At 50.2% G+C, this 16,441-nt stretch overlaps 1 protein-coding gene across 2 annotated transcripts in view; it reads left to right on the top strand.

Annotated features, from left to right (window-relative positions):
* LOC119955142 (structural maintenance of chromosomes protein 1B-like) overlaps positions 1 to 16,441 on the top strand; it is a 296,162-nt gene that overhangs the window by 103,086 nt on the left and 176,635 nt on the right. For both annotated transcript variants that reach the window (XM_038781060.1, XM_038781059.1), the window contains 5 exons: positions 2,237 to 2,422; positions 8,999 to 9,178; positions 14,506 to 14,652; positions 14,826 to 14,963; positions 16,277 to 16,393. In XM_038781060.1, coding sequence (XP_038636988.1) covers positions 2,237 to 2,422; positions 8,999 to 9,178; positions 14,506 to 14,652; positions 14,826 to 14,963; positions 16,277 to 16,393 — 768 coding nt within the window. The remainder of the gene's footprint in view (positions 1 to 2,236; positions 2,423 to 8,998; positions 9,179 to 14,505; positions 14,653 to 14,825; positions 14,964 to 16,276; positions 16,394 to 16,441) is intronic.

The raw sequence follows: 16,441 nt of genomic DNA, 5'->3' as shown, positions 1-16,441 counted from the left end.
GTTGCCGGTTACAGAGGGACATAGATAAGCTGCAGAGCTGGGCTGAGAGGTGGCAAATGGAGTTTAATGTAGAGAAGTGTGAGGTGATTCACTTTGGAAAGAATAACAGGAATGCAGAATATTTGGCTAATGGAAAAATTCTTAGCAGTGTGGATGAGCAGAGGGATCTCGGTGTCCATGTACATAGATCCCTGAAAGTTGCCACCCAGGTTGATAGGGTTGTTAAGAAGGCCTATGGTGTGTTGGCCTTTATTGGTAGAGGGATTGAGTTCCGGAGCCATGAGGTCATGTTGCAGCTGTACAAAACTCTGGTACGGCCGCATTTGGAGTATTGCGTACAGTTCTGGTCGCCTCATTATAGGAAGGACGTGGAAGCTTTGGAACGGGTGCAGAGGAGATTTACCAGGATGTTGCCTGGTATGGAGGGAAAATCTTATGAGGAAAGGCTGATGGACTTGAGGTTGTTTTCGTTAGAGAGAAGAAGGTTAAGAGGTGACTTAATAGAGGCATACAAAATGATCAGAGGGTTAGATAGGGTGGACAGTGAGAGCCTTCTCCCGCGGATGGAGGTGGCTAGCACGAGGGGACATAGCCTTAAATTGAGGGGTAATAGATATAGGACAGAGGTCAGAGGTAGGTTTTTTTACGCAAAGAGTGGTGAGGCCGTGGAATGCCCTACCTGCAACAGTAGTGAACTCGCCAACATTGAGGGCATTTAAAAGTTTATTGGATAAGCATGTGGATGATAATGGCATAGTGTAGGTTAGATGGCCTTTAGTTTTTGACTTCCCATGTCGGTGCAACATCGTGGGCCGAAGGGCCTGTACTGCGCTGTATCGTTCTATGTTCTATGTCCTACGCCCATCGAAACCTGTTCTACCAGGCTCTGATTGTTGCAGCCCCTCCCCCCACCATAGGTGTTCACTGGCTAGCTTGAGAGAGGCAGTGTGGAACCCCAAAGAACCATCATTGCAAAAGAAATTCCCAATTATTACCTCATCTAAATAGGCAACTTCAAGTCATTTAGCACATTTAACAACATGCAGTGAAAAATAGAGCTACACACACTACTCCACCCCCCCCCCCCCCACCCTCAGTCTATGACAAATCCTCAGTCCCATTTCTCACTTCTGCCCCAGTCCTTCTGCCTTCACAAACGCCTCCACCACGTCCACCGCCTCAAAATAAAAATCTTTGGAGTTGTAGGTCACCCTCAACTTAACTGGACTCCCTACGTCGAACCACACCCTTCACTCAGCCGAAGGCCGCCCGCCTCCTCGCAAACTCCACAGTAAAGTCCTGGTATATACGTATACCAGCACCAGTCCACTGCACCTCCTGCTTCTGCTTCACCTAACACAGGACCATCGCCTTCATGCGGTACCTACGGAAACAATCTCTGCTCTTGGCGGCTCATTCACCTTCGGTTTAGGCCTCCACACCCTATGAGCCCAATCTAGTTTGTACTGAGAGGGATCTTCCCCCTCCCTCAACAACTCCGGCCACATCTTGGCAAAATACCCCCATCGGCCTCGGGTCTTCCACTCCTTTGGGCAGGCTAGATTTTGCTGCCTAGATCTGTTTTCCAGGTCCTCCACTTTGGCTCGCAGCCCCTTGTTGGCACCCACTACCCTCTGAAGCTCCTCACTCATCGAGGTGAGTTAATCACTGTGTTGTGACAAGGCCTCCTCCACTCCCTTCAGTTTCTCACCCTGCTCCCACACCTCGGCTGGTGTCCTCAACACAGCCACCTTCGCTGTGGCAATCGCCTCCTCCACCAATACCTTAAATGCTGCCATCATCTCCTTCCTCATCACATCCATGTGCTTTGCGAACTGTTTTTCAAGTTCCACGACCATCACCTCGGCCTCTTTTCTGTCATGAACAGTGTGGCCCCTCACAGTACGACCCAGCCACCGCCAGCCTTCAAGTTGCCGAGCCGACCCTTCCACTCAACGGCAAAACTTCATTTGCCCCCTTCTTCATGGCAGCATTCCTTTGGGTTTTGGACATCTTTCTTCCTTATGTCTTCCTATACGTATTTAACCAAAAATTGCCCCTGGGACCGGACATTAAATTGTAAAAAAAATCAAGTCATCCAACGTGCGACCTCCTACATGCCGCCACCGGAAGTCATCTCAGGAGATAATTCTGCCTGTGATTGTATTATATATTTTGTATATTGTTCTTAGGAAAGTAGCAGTGACAGACCCTTGATTCTCTCTGTGTTCCACAGTATGGACGACTTGTGGACCTTTGCCACCCTATCCACAAAAAATACCAGCTGGCTGTCACCAAAGTCTTTGGCAGATACATCAACGCCATTGTGGTTGCTACTGAGAAAACAGCCAGGGATTGTATTCGATACCTGAAAGAAGAAAGAGCTGAGCCAGAGACCTTCTTGGCTTTAGATTATCTTGATGTAGGTTTGAAAACTTCACATGTTGCAATAACACAGTGAGTGATTTTATGTGCTGTTCTTCAGTAGGTTTGGGGCAATATTGAGAACTAAATGTTGGAAGTAGACTTGGTCAACCAATCCAAGGCTTGGCCACTGCTTTAATTTAGGTAGCCATCATTCCTGTTGGTAACGAGCAGGAGCCTCCATGTTCAATGCAGAGTTCCGAATGTTGTTGGGAACTAATGCAAGGGAGTAATCATGTGATAAATGTTCCCATTCCACAGTAGAAAACAACCAAAAGTAATAATTCACTAGAGAATATCTATGAGACCAATAAAAATAAATCTATTGAGGGACTTCCGGTTGCGGTGATGCGGAGCTAAAGCCGCACGTTCGGTAGCTCCCGCTATTTTTGGTCTTTTGGGCTCTTTTAAGGGCCCGTAGAGGTGCTGGTTGGACTTTCCCCTGTGTGGGAACACTTCCACTAAGTATCTGCCGGTGGATGGCCTGGACCAGGAGCGGAGCGGTCAAAAAATCGGCTTTGGAGCAGAGAAAGGTGCGAGGCAGGAAAAGCAAGATGGCGGCGGGTGGGGAACCAGCAGCGTGGCAGCAGTGGGCGCGGGAGCAGCAGGAGCTGCTTCAGCGCTGCTTCAGAGAGCTGAAGGCCGAGATCCTGGAACCGTTTAAGGCCTCGCTGGATAAGCTCACGGCGACTCAGACGGCTCAGGGTGCGGAGATACGAGAGCTACGGCAAAAGGCCTCGGAGAGCGAGGACGAACTCCTGGGCCTGGCAGTGAAGGTGGAGTCGCACGAGGCTCTCCACAAGAAGTAGTTAGCGAGGATGGAAGAGATGGAGAACTGCTCCCGTCGGAAAAACCTGCGGATTCTGGGCCTCCCGGAGGGGCTGGAAGGTTCGGATCTGGGGGCCTATGTGGCTATGATGCTGAACTCGCTGATGGGCGCGGGGTCGTTCCGGGGGTCCTTGGAGCTGGAGGGTGCCCATAGAGTGCTGCTGAGGAAACCCAAGCCAAACGAGCCGCCTCGGGCGGTGCTGGTCCGTTTTCACCGCTTCGTCGACCGTGAGTGTGTGCTGAGATGGGCGAAGAAGGAGAGGAGTAGTAAGTGGGAGAACGCGGAGATCAGGATCTATCAGGACTGGAGTGTGGAGGTGGCAAAGAGAAGGGCTGGTTTTAATCGGACGAAGGCAGTGCTCCACAAGAAGGGGGTGAAGTTTGGCCTGTTACAGCCGGCACGCCTGTGGGTCACTTATAAAGCCCGCCAGCTCTACTTCGACTCTCCGGAGGACGCCTGGGCTTTCGTCCAGGCAGAGAAGCTGGACTCGAACTGAGAACTGGGGGCTGGGGAATGATGTACATAGTCCGAAGGCTTTGTCCTCCTTGGTATCCTTTCGCTTTTATTGGTTTTATTTGATGATGCCTTTTTGCTGTTCTGCTTTTTGGGACTGTTATTTGTTTACTTGGGTGCTTTTTCGTTTTTTTTTCTTTCTTTCTCACTGGTGGAGGGCTGGGGAGCGGTTCGCGGTGCTGTTGGGTCGTGCCCGTCTTTTCCCGTGTGTTGGGTCGGGGGGCAGGGTTTGGGATGGAAGCGCGGGCTTTCCTCCCGCGCTGGAGGAGCAGTGGGCGGGGCCGGCACTGGGTGGGGGGGGAAGTGGTGGTTGTGTTGCACTGGGGGTGGGATGGCGGGAGCAGCAGGAGTCGGCTGACTTACGGAAGTACAATGGAAGGGGTTACGCAGCTAGGGGGGCCCTAGCTTGGGGGGGGGGGTGTAGCGGGTTGCTGCTGCAGGGGCAGAAGGGGAACTGCTGGTGATGGGGGGTTGGGAGGGGGGTCTGCCACCGTGGGGAACGGGCCTGGGGGGTTTTGCGGGCACGTGGTGAGCTGAGGGAGAGTTATGGCTGACCGGCGCAGAGGGAGGGGGAAGACCCCCAGATTCGACTGGTCACATGGAACGTGAGAGGGCTGAATGGACCGGTGAAGCGGTCCCGGGTCTTGGCGCATCTGAAGGGGCTGGGTGCAGACGTGGCTATGCTCCAGGAGACGCACCTTAAGGTGGTGGATCCGGTGAGGCTGAGACGAGGCTGGGTTGGACAGGTATTTCACTCGGGGCTAGATGCGAAGAATCGAGGGGTGGTGATTTTAGTTGGCAAGAGCTTGTCGTTTGTGACGTCGAGTGTGGTGGCGGACAGCGCAGGTAGATACGTAATGGTGAGTGGTAGGCTTCATGGGGAGCAGGTGGTTCTGGTTAATGTGTACGCCTCCAACTGGGACGATGCGGGCTTCATGCGGCGAATGTTGAGCCGGATCCCGGACTTGGAGACGGGCGGCTTGATCTTGGGAGGGGATTTTAACACTGTGTTGGACCCTGCCCTGGATCGTTCGAGGTCAAGGACGGGTAAGAGGCCGGCGGCGGCCTCAGTGCTGAGGGGGTTTATGGATCAGATGGGAGGGGTAGACCCTTGGAGGTTTTTGAGGCCGGGAGGTAGGGAGTTTTCCTTTTTCTCCCATGTCCACAAGGCCTATTCCCGGATTGACTTTTTTGTCCTCAGCAGGGCGCTGATCCCGAGAGTGGTGGGGGCGGAGTATTCGCCGATAGTTATATCTAACCATGCCCTGCACTCGGTGGACCTGGAGCTGGGGATGGGGAAGGATCAACGCCTGCTGTGGAGCTTAGATGTGGGGCTGCTGGCAGAGGAGGAAGTTTGCGGGTGGGTCCGTAGGAGTATAGAGGGGTATTTGGAAGCCAATGACAACGGGGAGGTGCAAGTTGGGGTGGTTTGGGAAGCGCTGAAGGCGGTGGTTAGAGGGGAGCTGATATCTATTCGGGTGCACAGGGAGAGGGCGGAGAGGGTTGAGAGGGAGAGGTTGGTGGGAGAAATGGTAAGGGTGGACAGGAGGTATGCGGATGTCCCGGAAGAGGGGCTTTTGAGGAAGCGTCGCGGTCTCCAAGCGGAGTTCGATATACTGACGACCCGGAAGGCGGAGGCGCAGTGGAGGAAAGCACAGGGGGCGGTATATGAATACTGGGAGAAGGCAAGTCGGATGCTGGCCCACCAGCTCCAGAAGTGGGAGTCAGCGAGAGAGATAGGGGGAGCCACAGATGCAGGAGGGAACCTGGTGCGGAGTGGTAGAGACATTAATGGGGTGTTCGGATCCTTTTATTTATTTTTTTTAAATTTAGAGTACCCAATTATTTTTTCCAATTAAGGGGCAATTTAGAGTGGCCAATCTACCTATCCTGCACATCTTTGGGTTGTGGGGGTGAAACCCACGCAGACACGGGGAGAATGTGCAAACTCCACACGGACAGTGGCCCAGGGCCGGGATTCGAACCCAGGTCCTCAGCGCCGTAGGCAGCAATGCTAACCACTGCGCCACCGTGCTGCCCATTCGGATCCTTTTATGAGGGGCTGTACCGGTCGATGTCCCCTAGGGAGGTGGGCGGGATGGACCGCTTTCTGGATAAGCTGGTGTTTCCAAGAGTGGAGGATGAGCGGGTGGAGGGTCTGGGGGCCACAATCGAGTTGGAGGAGCTGATAGAGGCACTGGGGAGTATGCAGACCGGGAAAGCACCGGGGCCTGATGGGTTCCCGGTGGAGTTTTACAAGAAATTCTCAGATCTACTGGGCCCGCTGCTTGTGAGGACCCTGAACGAGGCCGTGGGGGGGGCTTGGCTTTGCCCCCCCGACGATGTCTAGAGCAATAATCTCGCTGATCCTGAAGAGGGATAAGGACCCCCTCCAATGTGGGTCTTATAGTCCGATCTCGCTCCTCAACGTGGACGCAAAGTTTTTGGCCAAGATACTGTCCAGGAGAGTGGAAGATGTGGTCCCGATGGTTATACACGAGGACCAAACGGGGTTTGTGAAGGGGAGACAGCTGAATGTTAATGTGCGGCGGCTGCTAAATGTTATGATGATGGCATCGGTGGATGGGGAGGCGGAAATAGTAGCATCGATGGATGCGGAGAAGGCCTTCGATAGAGTGGAATGGAGCTACCTGTGGGAGGTGTTGAGGAGATTTGGGTTTGGTGAGGGATTCATTAGCTGGGTGAAGCTGCTTATAGTACCCCAGTAGCGAGCGTGATGACGAATGGGAGGAGGTCGGAAGACTTTCGGCTGTCCCGATGGACGAGGCAGGGGTGCCCCTTGTCTCCCCTGCTCTTCGCTTTAGCGATTGAGCCCTTGGCCATGGCACTGAGGGACTCGAAGAACTGGAGGGGGATTGTGCGGGGGGGGGGTGGAGAGAACCAATTGTCGCTGTACGCGGATGATTTACTGCTGTACATTGCGGATCCGGCGGGGGGGGGGGGGGGGGGGGGGGGGGGGATGCCAGAGGTATTGAAGATACTTGGGGAGTTTGGGGATTTTTCGGGCTATAAGCTCAACGTGGGGAAGAGAGCTGTTTGTGCTGCACCCGGGGGATCAGGAGAGGGAGATAGGAGAGCTCCCGTTGAAGAGGGCATTGAGGAGCTTTAGATATCTTGGGGTCCAGATAGCTAGGATCTGGGGGGCCCTGCATAGGCTAAATTTTTCGAGGTTGGTGGAACAGATGGAGGAGGAGTTCAGGAGGTGGGACGCGTTGCCACACTCTTTGGCGGGTAGGGTCCAGTCAGTTAAGATGACGGTGCTCCCGAGGTTCTTATTTCTCTTCCATTGCCTCCCCATATTGATCCTGAAGGCTTTTTTTAGGAGGGTTAACAGGAGTATTCTGGGGTTCGTGTGGGCGCGCAAGACCCCGAGGGTGAGGAGGGTATTCCTGGAACGAGATAGGCGGGTTGGCGTTGTTCAACTTGTGCGGATACTACTGGGCTGCGAATGTAGCAATGATTCGTAGGTGGGTGATGGAGGGGGAGGGTGCCGCATGGAAGAGGATGGAGGCGGCGTCCTGTGTGGGCATGGCTTTGGAGGTGCTGGTGACGGTCCCACTCCCCCCCGGCAAGGTATTCTACGAATCCAGTAGTGGTGGCTTCCCTCAAAATTTGTGGACAGTGGAGGCGGCATAGGGGGGAAGTGAAGGCCTCAGTGTGGGCCCCGATACGGGGCAATCACCGGTTTGCACCAGGGAGAATTGATGGTGGGTTTTTGAGTTGGCACAGGGTAGGCATCAGGCAGATGGGGGACCTTTTCCTCGATGGGAAGTTTGCGACTTTGGAGGAGTTGGAAGGGAAGTGGGGTCTCCCCCTGGGGAACAATTTTAGATATATGCAGATTAGGGCGTTTGTCAAGCGGCAGGTGGCGGAGTTTTCGCTACTGCCGCCTAAGTGGGTGTAGGATTAGGGTGCGCTCGGGGTCGTGGGTCGGTGAGGGTAGGATCTCGGAATTTATCAGGTGATGCAGGAGGAGGAGGAGGCCTCGGTGGAAGAGCTGAAAGCGAAGTGGGAGGTGGAGCTTAGGGGAGGAGATCGATGAGGGGACTTGAGCGGACGCACTGGGGAGTGTGAATTCGTCCTCTTCTTGCGCACGGCTCAGCTTGATTCAGCTGAAGGTGCTGCATAGGGCGCACATGACTGGGGCCAGAATGAGCCGGTCCTTTGGGGGAGAGGACAGATGTGGGAGGTGCTCGGGAGGCCCGGCGAACCACACCCACATTTTCTGGGGGTGTCCGGCGTTGGAGGGGTTTTGGAAGGGGGTGGCGAGGACCTTGTCCAAGGTGGTCGGCTCCAGGGTGGAACCAGGCTGGGGGCTCGCGATCTTTGGGGTAGCATTGGAGCCGGGAGTGCAGGAGGCGAGAGAGGCCGGTATCCTGGCCTTTGCGTCTCTAGTAGCCGGCGTAGGATTCTTTTGCAGTGGAGGAACGCGAAGCCCCCGAGCCCGGAGGCCTGGATTAACGACATGGCCGGGTTCATCAGGCTGGAGAAGGTCAAGTTTGCCCTGAGGGGGTCGGTACAAGGGTTCTTCCGGCGGTGGCAGCCTTTTCTTGATTTCCTGGCGGAGGGTTAGAGAGTGGTCAATCTCAGCAGCAACCCGGGTTTGGGGGGGGGGGTGGTTTGAGATTTGTTAAGGGGGTCTGTTTTTGCGACTGTTTGTTTGCTACTTTATTGTTTTTTTTGTACTGTTACTAATTTATTGCTTTGTATTAGGGGGGGGGTGTTCTTTTTGTTTATTTCTATACTTTGTTTATTTTATTGTTGGGAGAAAATTTGTAGTTGGAAAATTTGAATAAAAATTATTTAAAAAAAAAGAAATCTATTGCACAGCAAGATGAACATTATTCTATCATCCTGTACCTTGCTACCAATCCTCCACACTTAATGCTGTTCTCTGGCATGCTCGTCTTCTGTATCCTGAATCAGGCTTTCCCTAAAATCTCTTGCTGCAACCCTGTATTATACAGATTATAAATATCTTGCTCTCATCCCTCAAACTGCAGACTGCCGAGCCGATCAGTGCTCAGAACATGAGGCCTAATCATCAAAGTACTTCTGGCCTCTCTCTGGCAGTTATCAGGTGGCAGTTGCAGGCTATGTGGTTATTTTGCCGTGGTTGGAAAAAGTAGATATATTGCAAATAAATTTAATGTAGAGTGGCTTAAAGTAATTGAATGATGAAATGTGACATTTAAAAAAATATGATTTCAGATAAAATCTATCAATGAACAGTTACGAGAAATTAAAGGAGCCAAAATGATGATTGATGTTGTTCGATGTGTATCTCCTCAACTGAAGAAAGTAGTACAGTTTGTATGTGGTAATGGATTAGTATGCGAGAACCTGAAAGAAGCCAGGCAAATTGCATATGAAGGACCAGAGAGGCTTAAAGTAAGCATATTATTTTTTCTTAAGTTACCCTCACTGCCTGCTATACCAGCATGCCAACCTTCAGTGACTGTTAAACCATGACACCCAGGCCTCGTTGTAATTCCCCTTTTCCAAAACTGCCACCATTCAGATAATCTGCCTTCCTGTTTTTGCCAACAAAGTGGATAACTTCACATTTACCCACATTATATTGGCCACTCAGCCATCCTGTCCAAGTCACCCTGCAGCCTCTTTGCATCCTCCTCACAGCACACACTGCCACCAGCTTAGTGTCGTCTGCAAATTTGGAGACATTGCATGCAATTCCTTTGTCCAAATGTATACTGTGAACAGTTGGAGGTCCCAGCAATGAACCCTGCGGTACCCCACTGGTCACTGCCAGCCACTCTGAAAAGACCAGTTTATTCCCACTCTTTGTTTCCTGTTTGCAACCAGTTCTCTATCCATGTCAATACTTTACCCCCAATACCATGAGCTTTAATTTTGCTCACTAATCTCTTGTACGGGACCTTGTCAAAAGCCTTTTGAAAGTACAGAGACACGACATCCATGGTTCACCCTTTCCAGTGTACTGATGACATCCTTAAAATTCCGGACTGTCTACCCTTGTCAGTTGATAATGGGATGGGGCTTTAATTGTGTGCTGGAGCCAAGGGTAGATAGCTCGAACCCCAGGTCAATGAGAAGGCTGCGGATGGCAAAGCAGCTAGGAGTGTTTATGGAAAGAATGGGTATGGTGCACCGTTGGATATTTAAGAACCCGGGGAGAGGGAGTACTCCTTCTCGCACATATAGAATCAATTTTTTTTGCGGTGAGCTGTGAAGTGTTGGTACAATATGCGAGGATAGTAATCTTGGACCACGTATCGCATTGGCTGGAGGTTCGACTTAATCCGGGACGGGAGCAGAGGCCGGGATGGAAGTTAGACTCGGAGCTGTTAGTAGACTCGGTGGTGCAGTCGGTGATAAGGATTACGTGGAGTTGAACCAAAATGGGGAGGTATCGGCAGCCACATTTTGGGAGGGATTGAAGACGGTTGTTCGGGGAGATTATCTCGTTCAAGGCGCACGGAGATAGGAAAAGGAGAGAGGAGTACGAACGATTATTGGGCGAGATAGTCGAGGTGGACAGGGAGTATTCAAGGGCCCTCACGTGGAGGAATTGGCAAAGAGAAAGAGGTTACGGGGCAGTTCAATAGGTTGTCGATGGGAAGGACCGTGGGTAGCTGCTGAGAGCGAGGGGTGTGGTGCAGTATGAATATTAGCTAAGGTTGCAGGCTGCGTCCAGGGAAATCTTGAGGATACGGACAGAGAAGCGGGAGGTAGTGTCGGAGCTGAGGAGGATAAATAATGCGTTCAGGGAATATTATGAGGAATTGAACAGGACTGATCCGAGGGGTGAGGATGGGGATAAGGTGTGGTTCTTGGATGGGCTGGAATTTCCACGTCTGGATGAAGAGAGGAGGTGGAAGCTAGAGGAGCCTCTAGTGCTAAGGGAGGTAATGGAAAGCATACGAGGGATGAAGTTGGGGCACGTCCCGCGACTGGATGGTTACCTGGTAGAACTTTATGAGCTTGCAGCGGAGCTGGCACCACACCTACTGGGGGCATTTAGCGAGGTGCTGGAGAAGGGGGAGTGCCAGAGACAATGACACAAGCAATACTCGTACCAAAGAAATGGAAGTACTTGTTAGAATATGGGTTGTACAGGCCCATAGCACTGTTGAATACGGACATGAAAGTGCTGGTGAAGTTAGTAGCGGGGAGGATGGAAGGATCCGTTCCGGGGGTGGTTGCAGAGGATCGCACAGGCTTCCTGAAGGCAGGCAACTTTGAGTAATATTAGGCCGTTATTGAATGTGATCATTACCCCGCCGACGGGTAACGGTGGTAGTGGTGTCTATGGATGCGGAGAAGGTCTTTGATCGGGTGAAGTGACGGTACCTGCTCGAGGTCCTGGGAAGGTTTGGATTTGGACAAAAGGTTTTGTGGCATGGGTGTGTCTGCTGTGCGTGGCCCCAGTGGTGAGTGTATGGACCAATGAGATGAGCTCATGGAGTTTTGGATAGTATAGGGAATGAGGCTGCAATGTCTGCTGTCGCCGCTGCTGTTTGCGCTAGCAATAGAGGCCTTGGCGATGTCCCTTACGGGGTCAGCAGCGTGGCAGGGGATTAGGAGGGGAAGTAGGGAGCACCGGGTGTCGCAGTACGTGAACGACCTGCTGGAGAGTACTGGGAATCTTATGAGCTTATAAAGAGAGGTTCGGGGCTTTCTCGGGTTATAAATTGAATTTGAGGAAAAGTAAGGTGTTCCCGGTGAATGAGTCAGGCCGGGGAGCTAATTTAGGGATGTTGCCATTTAGGATCGCTCGGGATAGGTTTAGGTATCTGGGGATCCAGCTGATGGGGGAATGGGGAACATTGCCCAAGTGGAATGTAACAAAGTTGGTGGAGGAGATAAAGGAGGATTTTAGGAGGTGTGATACACTGCACCTCACGCTGGCAGGGAGGGTTCAAGTGATGAAATGTCCTGCCAAGGTTCCTATACATATTCCAGATGCTCCGATTTTTATTCCAAAGGTCTTTTTTCGGATGTTGGAAGCAGTCATTTCAGAGTTTATATGGTCGGAGAAGGTGCCATGGGTGAAGAAGGCTCTCCTGCAGAGGCAAAAGGGGTTTGACGTTGCCGAACCTGCTGCACTTATTGGGCAACAAATGTGGAGAAAGTGAAGCAGTGGTGGGAAGGAGAGGAGACAGAATGGGTTAGCATGGAGGAAGAGTCCGCAGAGGGTTCAGTCTAAGGGCCATGATGACGGCAGCACTACCACTGGCCCCAAGGAGATACACGGAGAGCCTGATGGTGCAGTCCACAATTAGGGTGTGAAAACAGCCGAGGAGGCACTTTAGGATGGAGGGGATATTGGTGTTAACGCCTTGTATGAAAACCACGGGTATAAGCCGAGAGACGGATAGTATGTGCAGGAGTTGAGAGAGGTGGGGTTGGTGAGGGCGAGGATTTGTATTTGGAAGAGAAGTTTGCAAGTTTAGAGGATCTGGGGGAGAGGTTAGAGCTCCCGAAGGGAAGTGAGTTTAGATATTTACAAGTAAGGGACTTTGCACGGAAGGCGTGGAAAGGGTGTCCCAGGCTGTCGAAGTACGCTCTATTAGAACGGTTGTTGCTTCTGGACGTGGAAGGGGAGGGCAGCATTGAGGACATTTATGGGTGGCTGGGGGAGGACAGGGGGAACACAAGTGAGGATCAAAGAGAAATGGGAGGAGGAGTTGGGAGGGGGTTGGAATGTGGGTTGGGGAGTGTGGAATGAGGCACTGCGAAGGGTGAAATCGACCTCCTCGTGCAAGGATGAGCTTGATACAGTTTAAGGTGATACACAGGGTGCACTTGACTTAGGCGAGGATGAGTGGGTTCTTCCAGGGGGTAGCAGACGTGTATGAGGTGTGTGGGCGAGGACCAGCAAACCACACGCATATGTTCTGGGACTGTGAGAAGTTAAAGAGATACTGGCTGGGAGTGTTCGGAACGCTAGCAAAGACTACGGAGATGGAGGTTGGGTAGGACCTAATGGTGGCGATTTTTGGGATATCCAAAATGCTGGAGCTGATGGAGGGGAGGAAGGCCAAAGTGTGTGCGTGGGTTTCCTCCGGGTGCTCCGGTTTCCTCCCACAGTCCAAAGATGTGCAGGTTGGGTGGATTGGCCATGATAAATTGCCCTTAGTGTCCAAAATTCTATGATCTATAATTAACCTAGGACAAAAGTTCGGCACAACATCGTGGGCCGAAGGGCATGTCTGTGCTGTATTTCTCTATGTCTATGCCTCTCTGCTTGCCCGATGAAGAATTTTGCTGGAATGACGGTTGGCACTGCTGCGGGGGGTGGCACCTGGCTAGGGGATCTGTACGACTTCCTCCGATTGGGGAAAATTAAGTTTGAATTGAGGGGTTAGCAGAGGGCTTTGAGGCATGGTGGAGATTGTTCGTGGCCATGTTCAAGGAATTGTTCGAGGTGGGGTGAAAAAGGGGAAAAACTTGTACAGACTGTAAAACCGCAAGATGAAGAGAGTGTTCCCCGGATTGTTTTTGTATTTTTTGAATATGTTTGGAATAAAATACATCCCCTCCCGCTCTCAAGGCCTGAACGTTGAGTCCAACCCTGCTGGAATAAATCTATGATTATCACAAATCGGCACTCACAGCAACATGCCTTCAATATTAAAATGTTGCCTGCACTGCTTCCAGACTCTGAGCGATGCAACTTCCGGTTGGTTGATTATTGGTGGGTGGGTGGGGGGAAACGGGGGGGGGGGGGGGGGGGGGGGGTGAGAGGTTAAGGGTGGCTAACGCATGTTAGCTTAATAAAAGTGAGGAGGTTTCTATCTTCGTGCTGTGGAAGGCGCTGAAGGCGGTAATTCGGGGGCAGCTTATTTTTATCAAGACAGTGGAACATTTGGAAAGGTAGAGGTTGGTGGAGGCCATTTTGGCAGTGGATCAGAGGTACTCAGCAGCCCTTGAGGAGAGGGTTGTTGAAAGACGATACAGCTCCAGATGGAGTTTGAGCTTTTGTCTACGGGGGAGGCGGTAGGGCCTGGTTAGAGGGGCGCTTTACGAGCACTGGGAGAAGGCCAGTAGGCTGCTCGTACAGCAGTTGAGGCAGCGGCGAGGGAGATTGGGCAGTGAGGGATTTGGGGGGGCAGAGTGGTCACCGAGGCAGGGAAGGTGAATAGATTGTTAGAAGCCTTTTACTGAGGATTGTACAAGTCTGGAACCGGGTTTGGGGGAGGGGGGTGAGATGGTTCTTGGACGAATTGGATTTACCAGTGGTGGAGGAGGAAAGGTGTAGTGGCTGGGTGCCCCAGTTGGGCTGGAGGAGCCGATGAGGTGTATTGGGTCGATGCAGTCTGGGAATGCCCTGGGTCCGGATGGATTCCCAGTGGAATTTTATATATAGTTTGCTATGGAGTCGGAGGCCCTCCTAGTGGAAATATTTAATGAGCCGGTTAATAAGGGGGAGCTTCTGCCCACACTGACACGCATCAATGTTTGCTTATTTTAAAGAAGGATAAGGATCCAGAGGAGTTAAGAAACTGCATGTAATCTGTTCATGTTAGAGTTGAAGTAAAATTTAAATATTGTTTTCTTTTGTTTTAATAAAGTCCTATTTCTTATAATATCACACCTGGAATGAATCGATCTTTTTGCACCGCATTAAAACTTGAAAAAGTTATGGCATCTAGTCCAGTCTCTTAGCCGCTGTTGAGAACTGACCAAGCGTCCAGAACATATGGTAAATATGTCATTTCTTTACAATGTAGACCGTGTCATTAGATGGAACGCTGTTCTTAAAATCTGGTGTCATCTCCGGTGGTTCCAGTGATCTGAAGTTTAAGGCCAGGTGCTGGGATGAGAAAGAGATCAGTCAGCTGAAAGAAGTCAAAGAGAAACTGAGAAATGAACTACGGGTGAGATAAGCAGGCAGTTTTTTCATCAGAGTGCTGCATATTGTCCTAAAGCAGCTGTAAATGTATTTATATTTTATGCACGTTGATGTCAAAGCTGCTTTTAAATTTTTACAGTCATACAGAGCCAGAAGTATAATGAGTGATGCTGTAATGATTGTAACGTTAATTTACAGGAGTTAACAAAAGTGAACAGGAAAGAAGCTGAATTAAGGCAGTTGCAAGCTCAAGCCAAAGGCACAGAGACCAGAATGAGATATTCCTTGAGTGATCTGGAGCAAACTAGGAAAAAGCATCTAGTAAATCGCCACATGGTGAGGATAGATTAAAAGATTAGAGAATTATTCTGGTTGAGGAATTATAATCCAACTAATCTGAATATCCTAAAGTTCTTTCTGCTGTCAGTTATTTTTTAAATGATTCCAAATTTTCTCTCCCCGCTATGCAGTAGGTCCCCATTTTAAGTTGCCTCATTTAACGTTGTTTCACTTTGTGTTGTGATAAAATAGGGAGAGTCAACACACTTATGACTTGCTTTAGTGTTTTGCACCGAGGCTGATGGAATTTGCATTTCAATTTGCAGAATATAATGATTTCATTTTTTTTCTGTGGAGAAGGTTGTTCAGAATGTAACTGCAGCTTTTACATAATGGGGAAAATTAATTTGCTTAAAAGGTATTTTGCTTAAAGTTGCACTTATAATAATAATCTTTATTGTCACAAGTAGGCTTACATTAATACTACAATGAAGTTACTGTGAAAAGCCCCTAGTCGCCACATTCCGGCGCCTGTTCAGGTACACGGAGGTAGAATTCAGAATGTCAAAATTACCGAACAGCATGTCTTTCGGGACTTGTGGGAGGAAACCGGAGCACCCAGAGGAAACCACGCAGACACAAGGAGAATGTTCAGACTCCGTACAGACAAATGACCCAAGCCTGGGAATCAAACCTGGGACCATGGCGCTGTGAAGCAACTGTGCTAACCACTATGCTACCATGCCGCCCTTTTCAGGAATGTAACTACAACTTTAAGAAGTCTTACAACACCGTGCTCCGAAAGCTAGTTTTTGAAACGAACATGTTGGACTTTAACCTGGTATTGTAAAACTTTTTACTGTGCTCACCCCAGTCCAACGCCGTCATCTCCACATTACAACTTTAAGAGATGACATAGTATATCTAGGTCTATACTACGCATTCATCATTCTTCCTCCAAAGAGGAATTTCCTGATATTGGACCTAAAATAAGTGCCTTTGGACATTTACTTTGTTAAAGGTACCACACAAATATAAGTGGTTTTACTAGTTTGAGTCCCTGTTCTTGAGGATCAGTCTTTCAATTTAATTTGAAGCAGCATTCCCCTTCTAATGAAAGATTGTCACGAGCACAAACCAGTGTTGAAGTGGTGGCCTCAAACAGGCATCAAGCTTCTTATCTGTATGTCCAATGGACAGTAACATCTGTTTCAAGGATGGATGAGTTACACCATATTGGGGTTTAATAGGCTTTTTAGCACATATAGTATGCACTGCACAGCTGAAATTTAAGGGCCAAAATATCATCTTCATTAAAAGCAGTATGATGAAAATTGCGATTGTAAATATCTAATGTATGCAATTTTTAGGAAAGATCAAAACTAGAAAGTGGACAGGCCAACCTGCAATCTCAAATGGCTGTGGTGAGTTTACGTGTCCAGGATAGAGAGGTGAAAATGCAAGAGATTCAAAATCAAATGAACGAAGTAAGTACATTAAATGTCATATTAGATTATCCAATTTATTTCAGAATA

The sequence above is a fragment of the Scyliorhinus canicula genome, chromosome 20 (genome assembly GCF_902713615.1).
Source record: "Scyliorhinus canicula chromosome 20, sScyCan1.1, whole genome shotgun sequence".
Taxonomy (NCBI): domain Eukaryota; kingdom Metazoa; phylum Chordata; class Chondrichthyes; order Carcharhiniformes; family Scyliorhinidae; genus Scyliorhinus; species Scyliorhinus canicula.
This window is presented reverse-complemented; position numbering and strand designations above follow the sequence as displayed.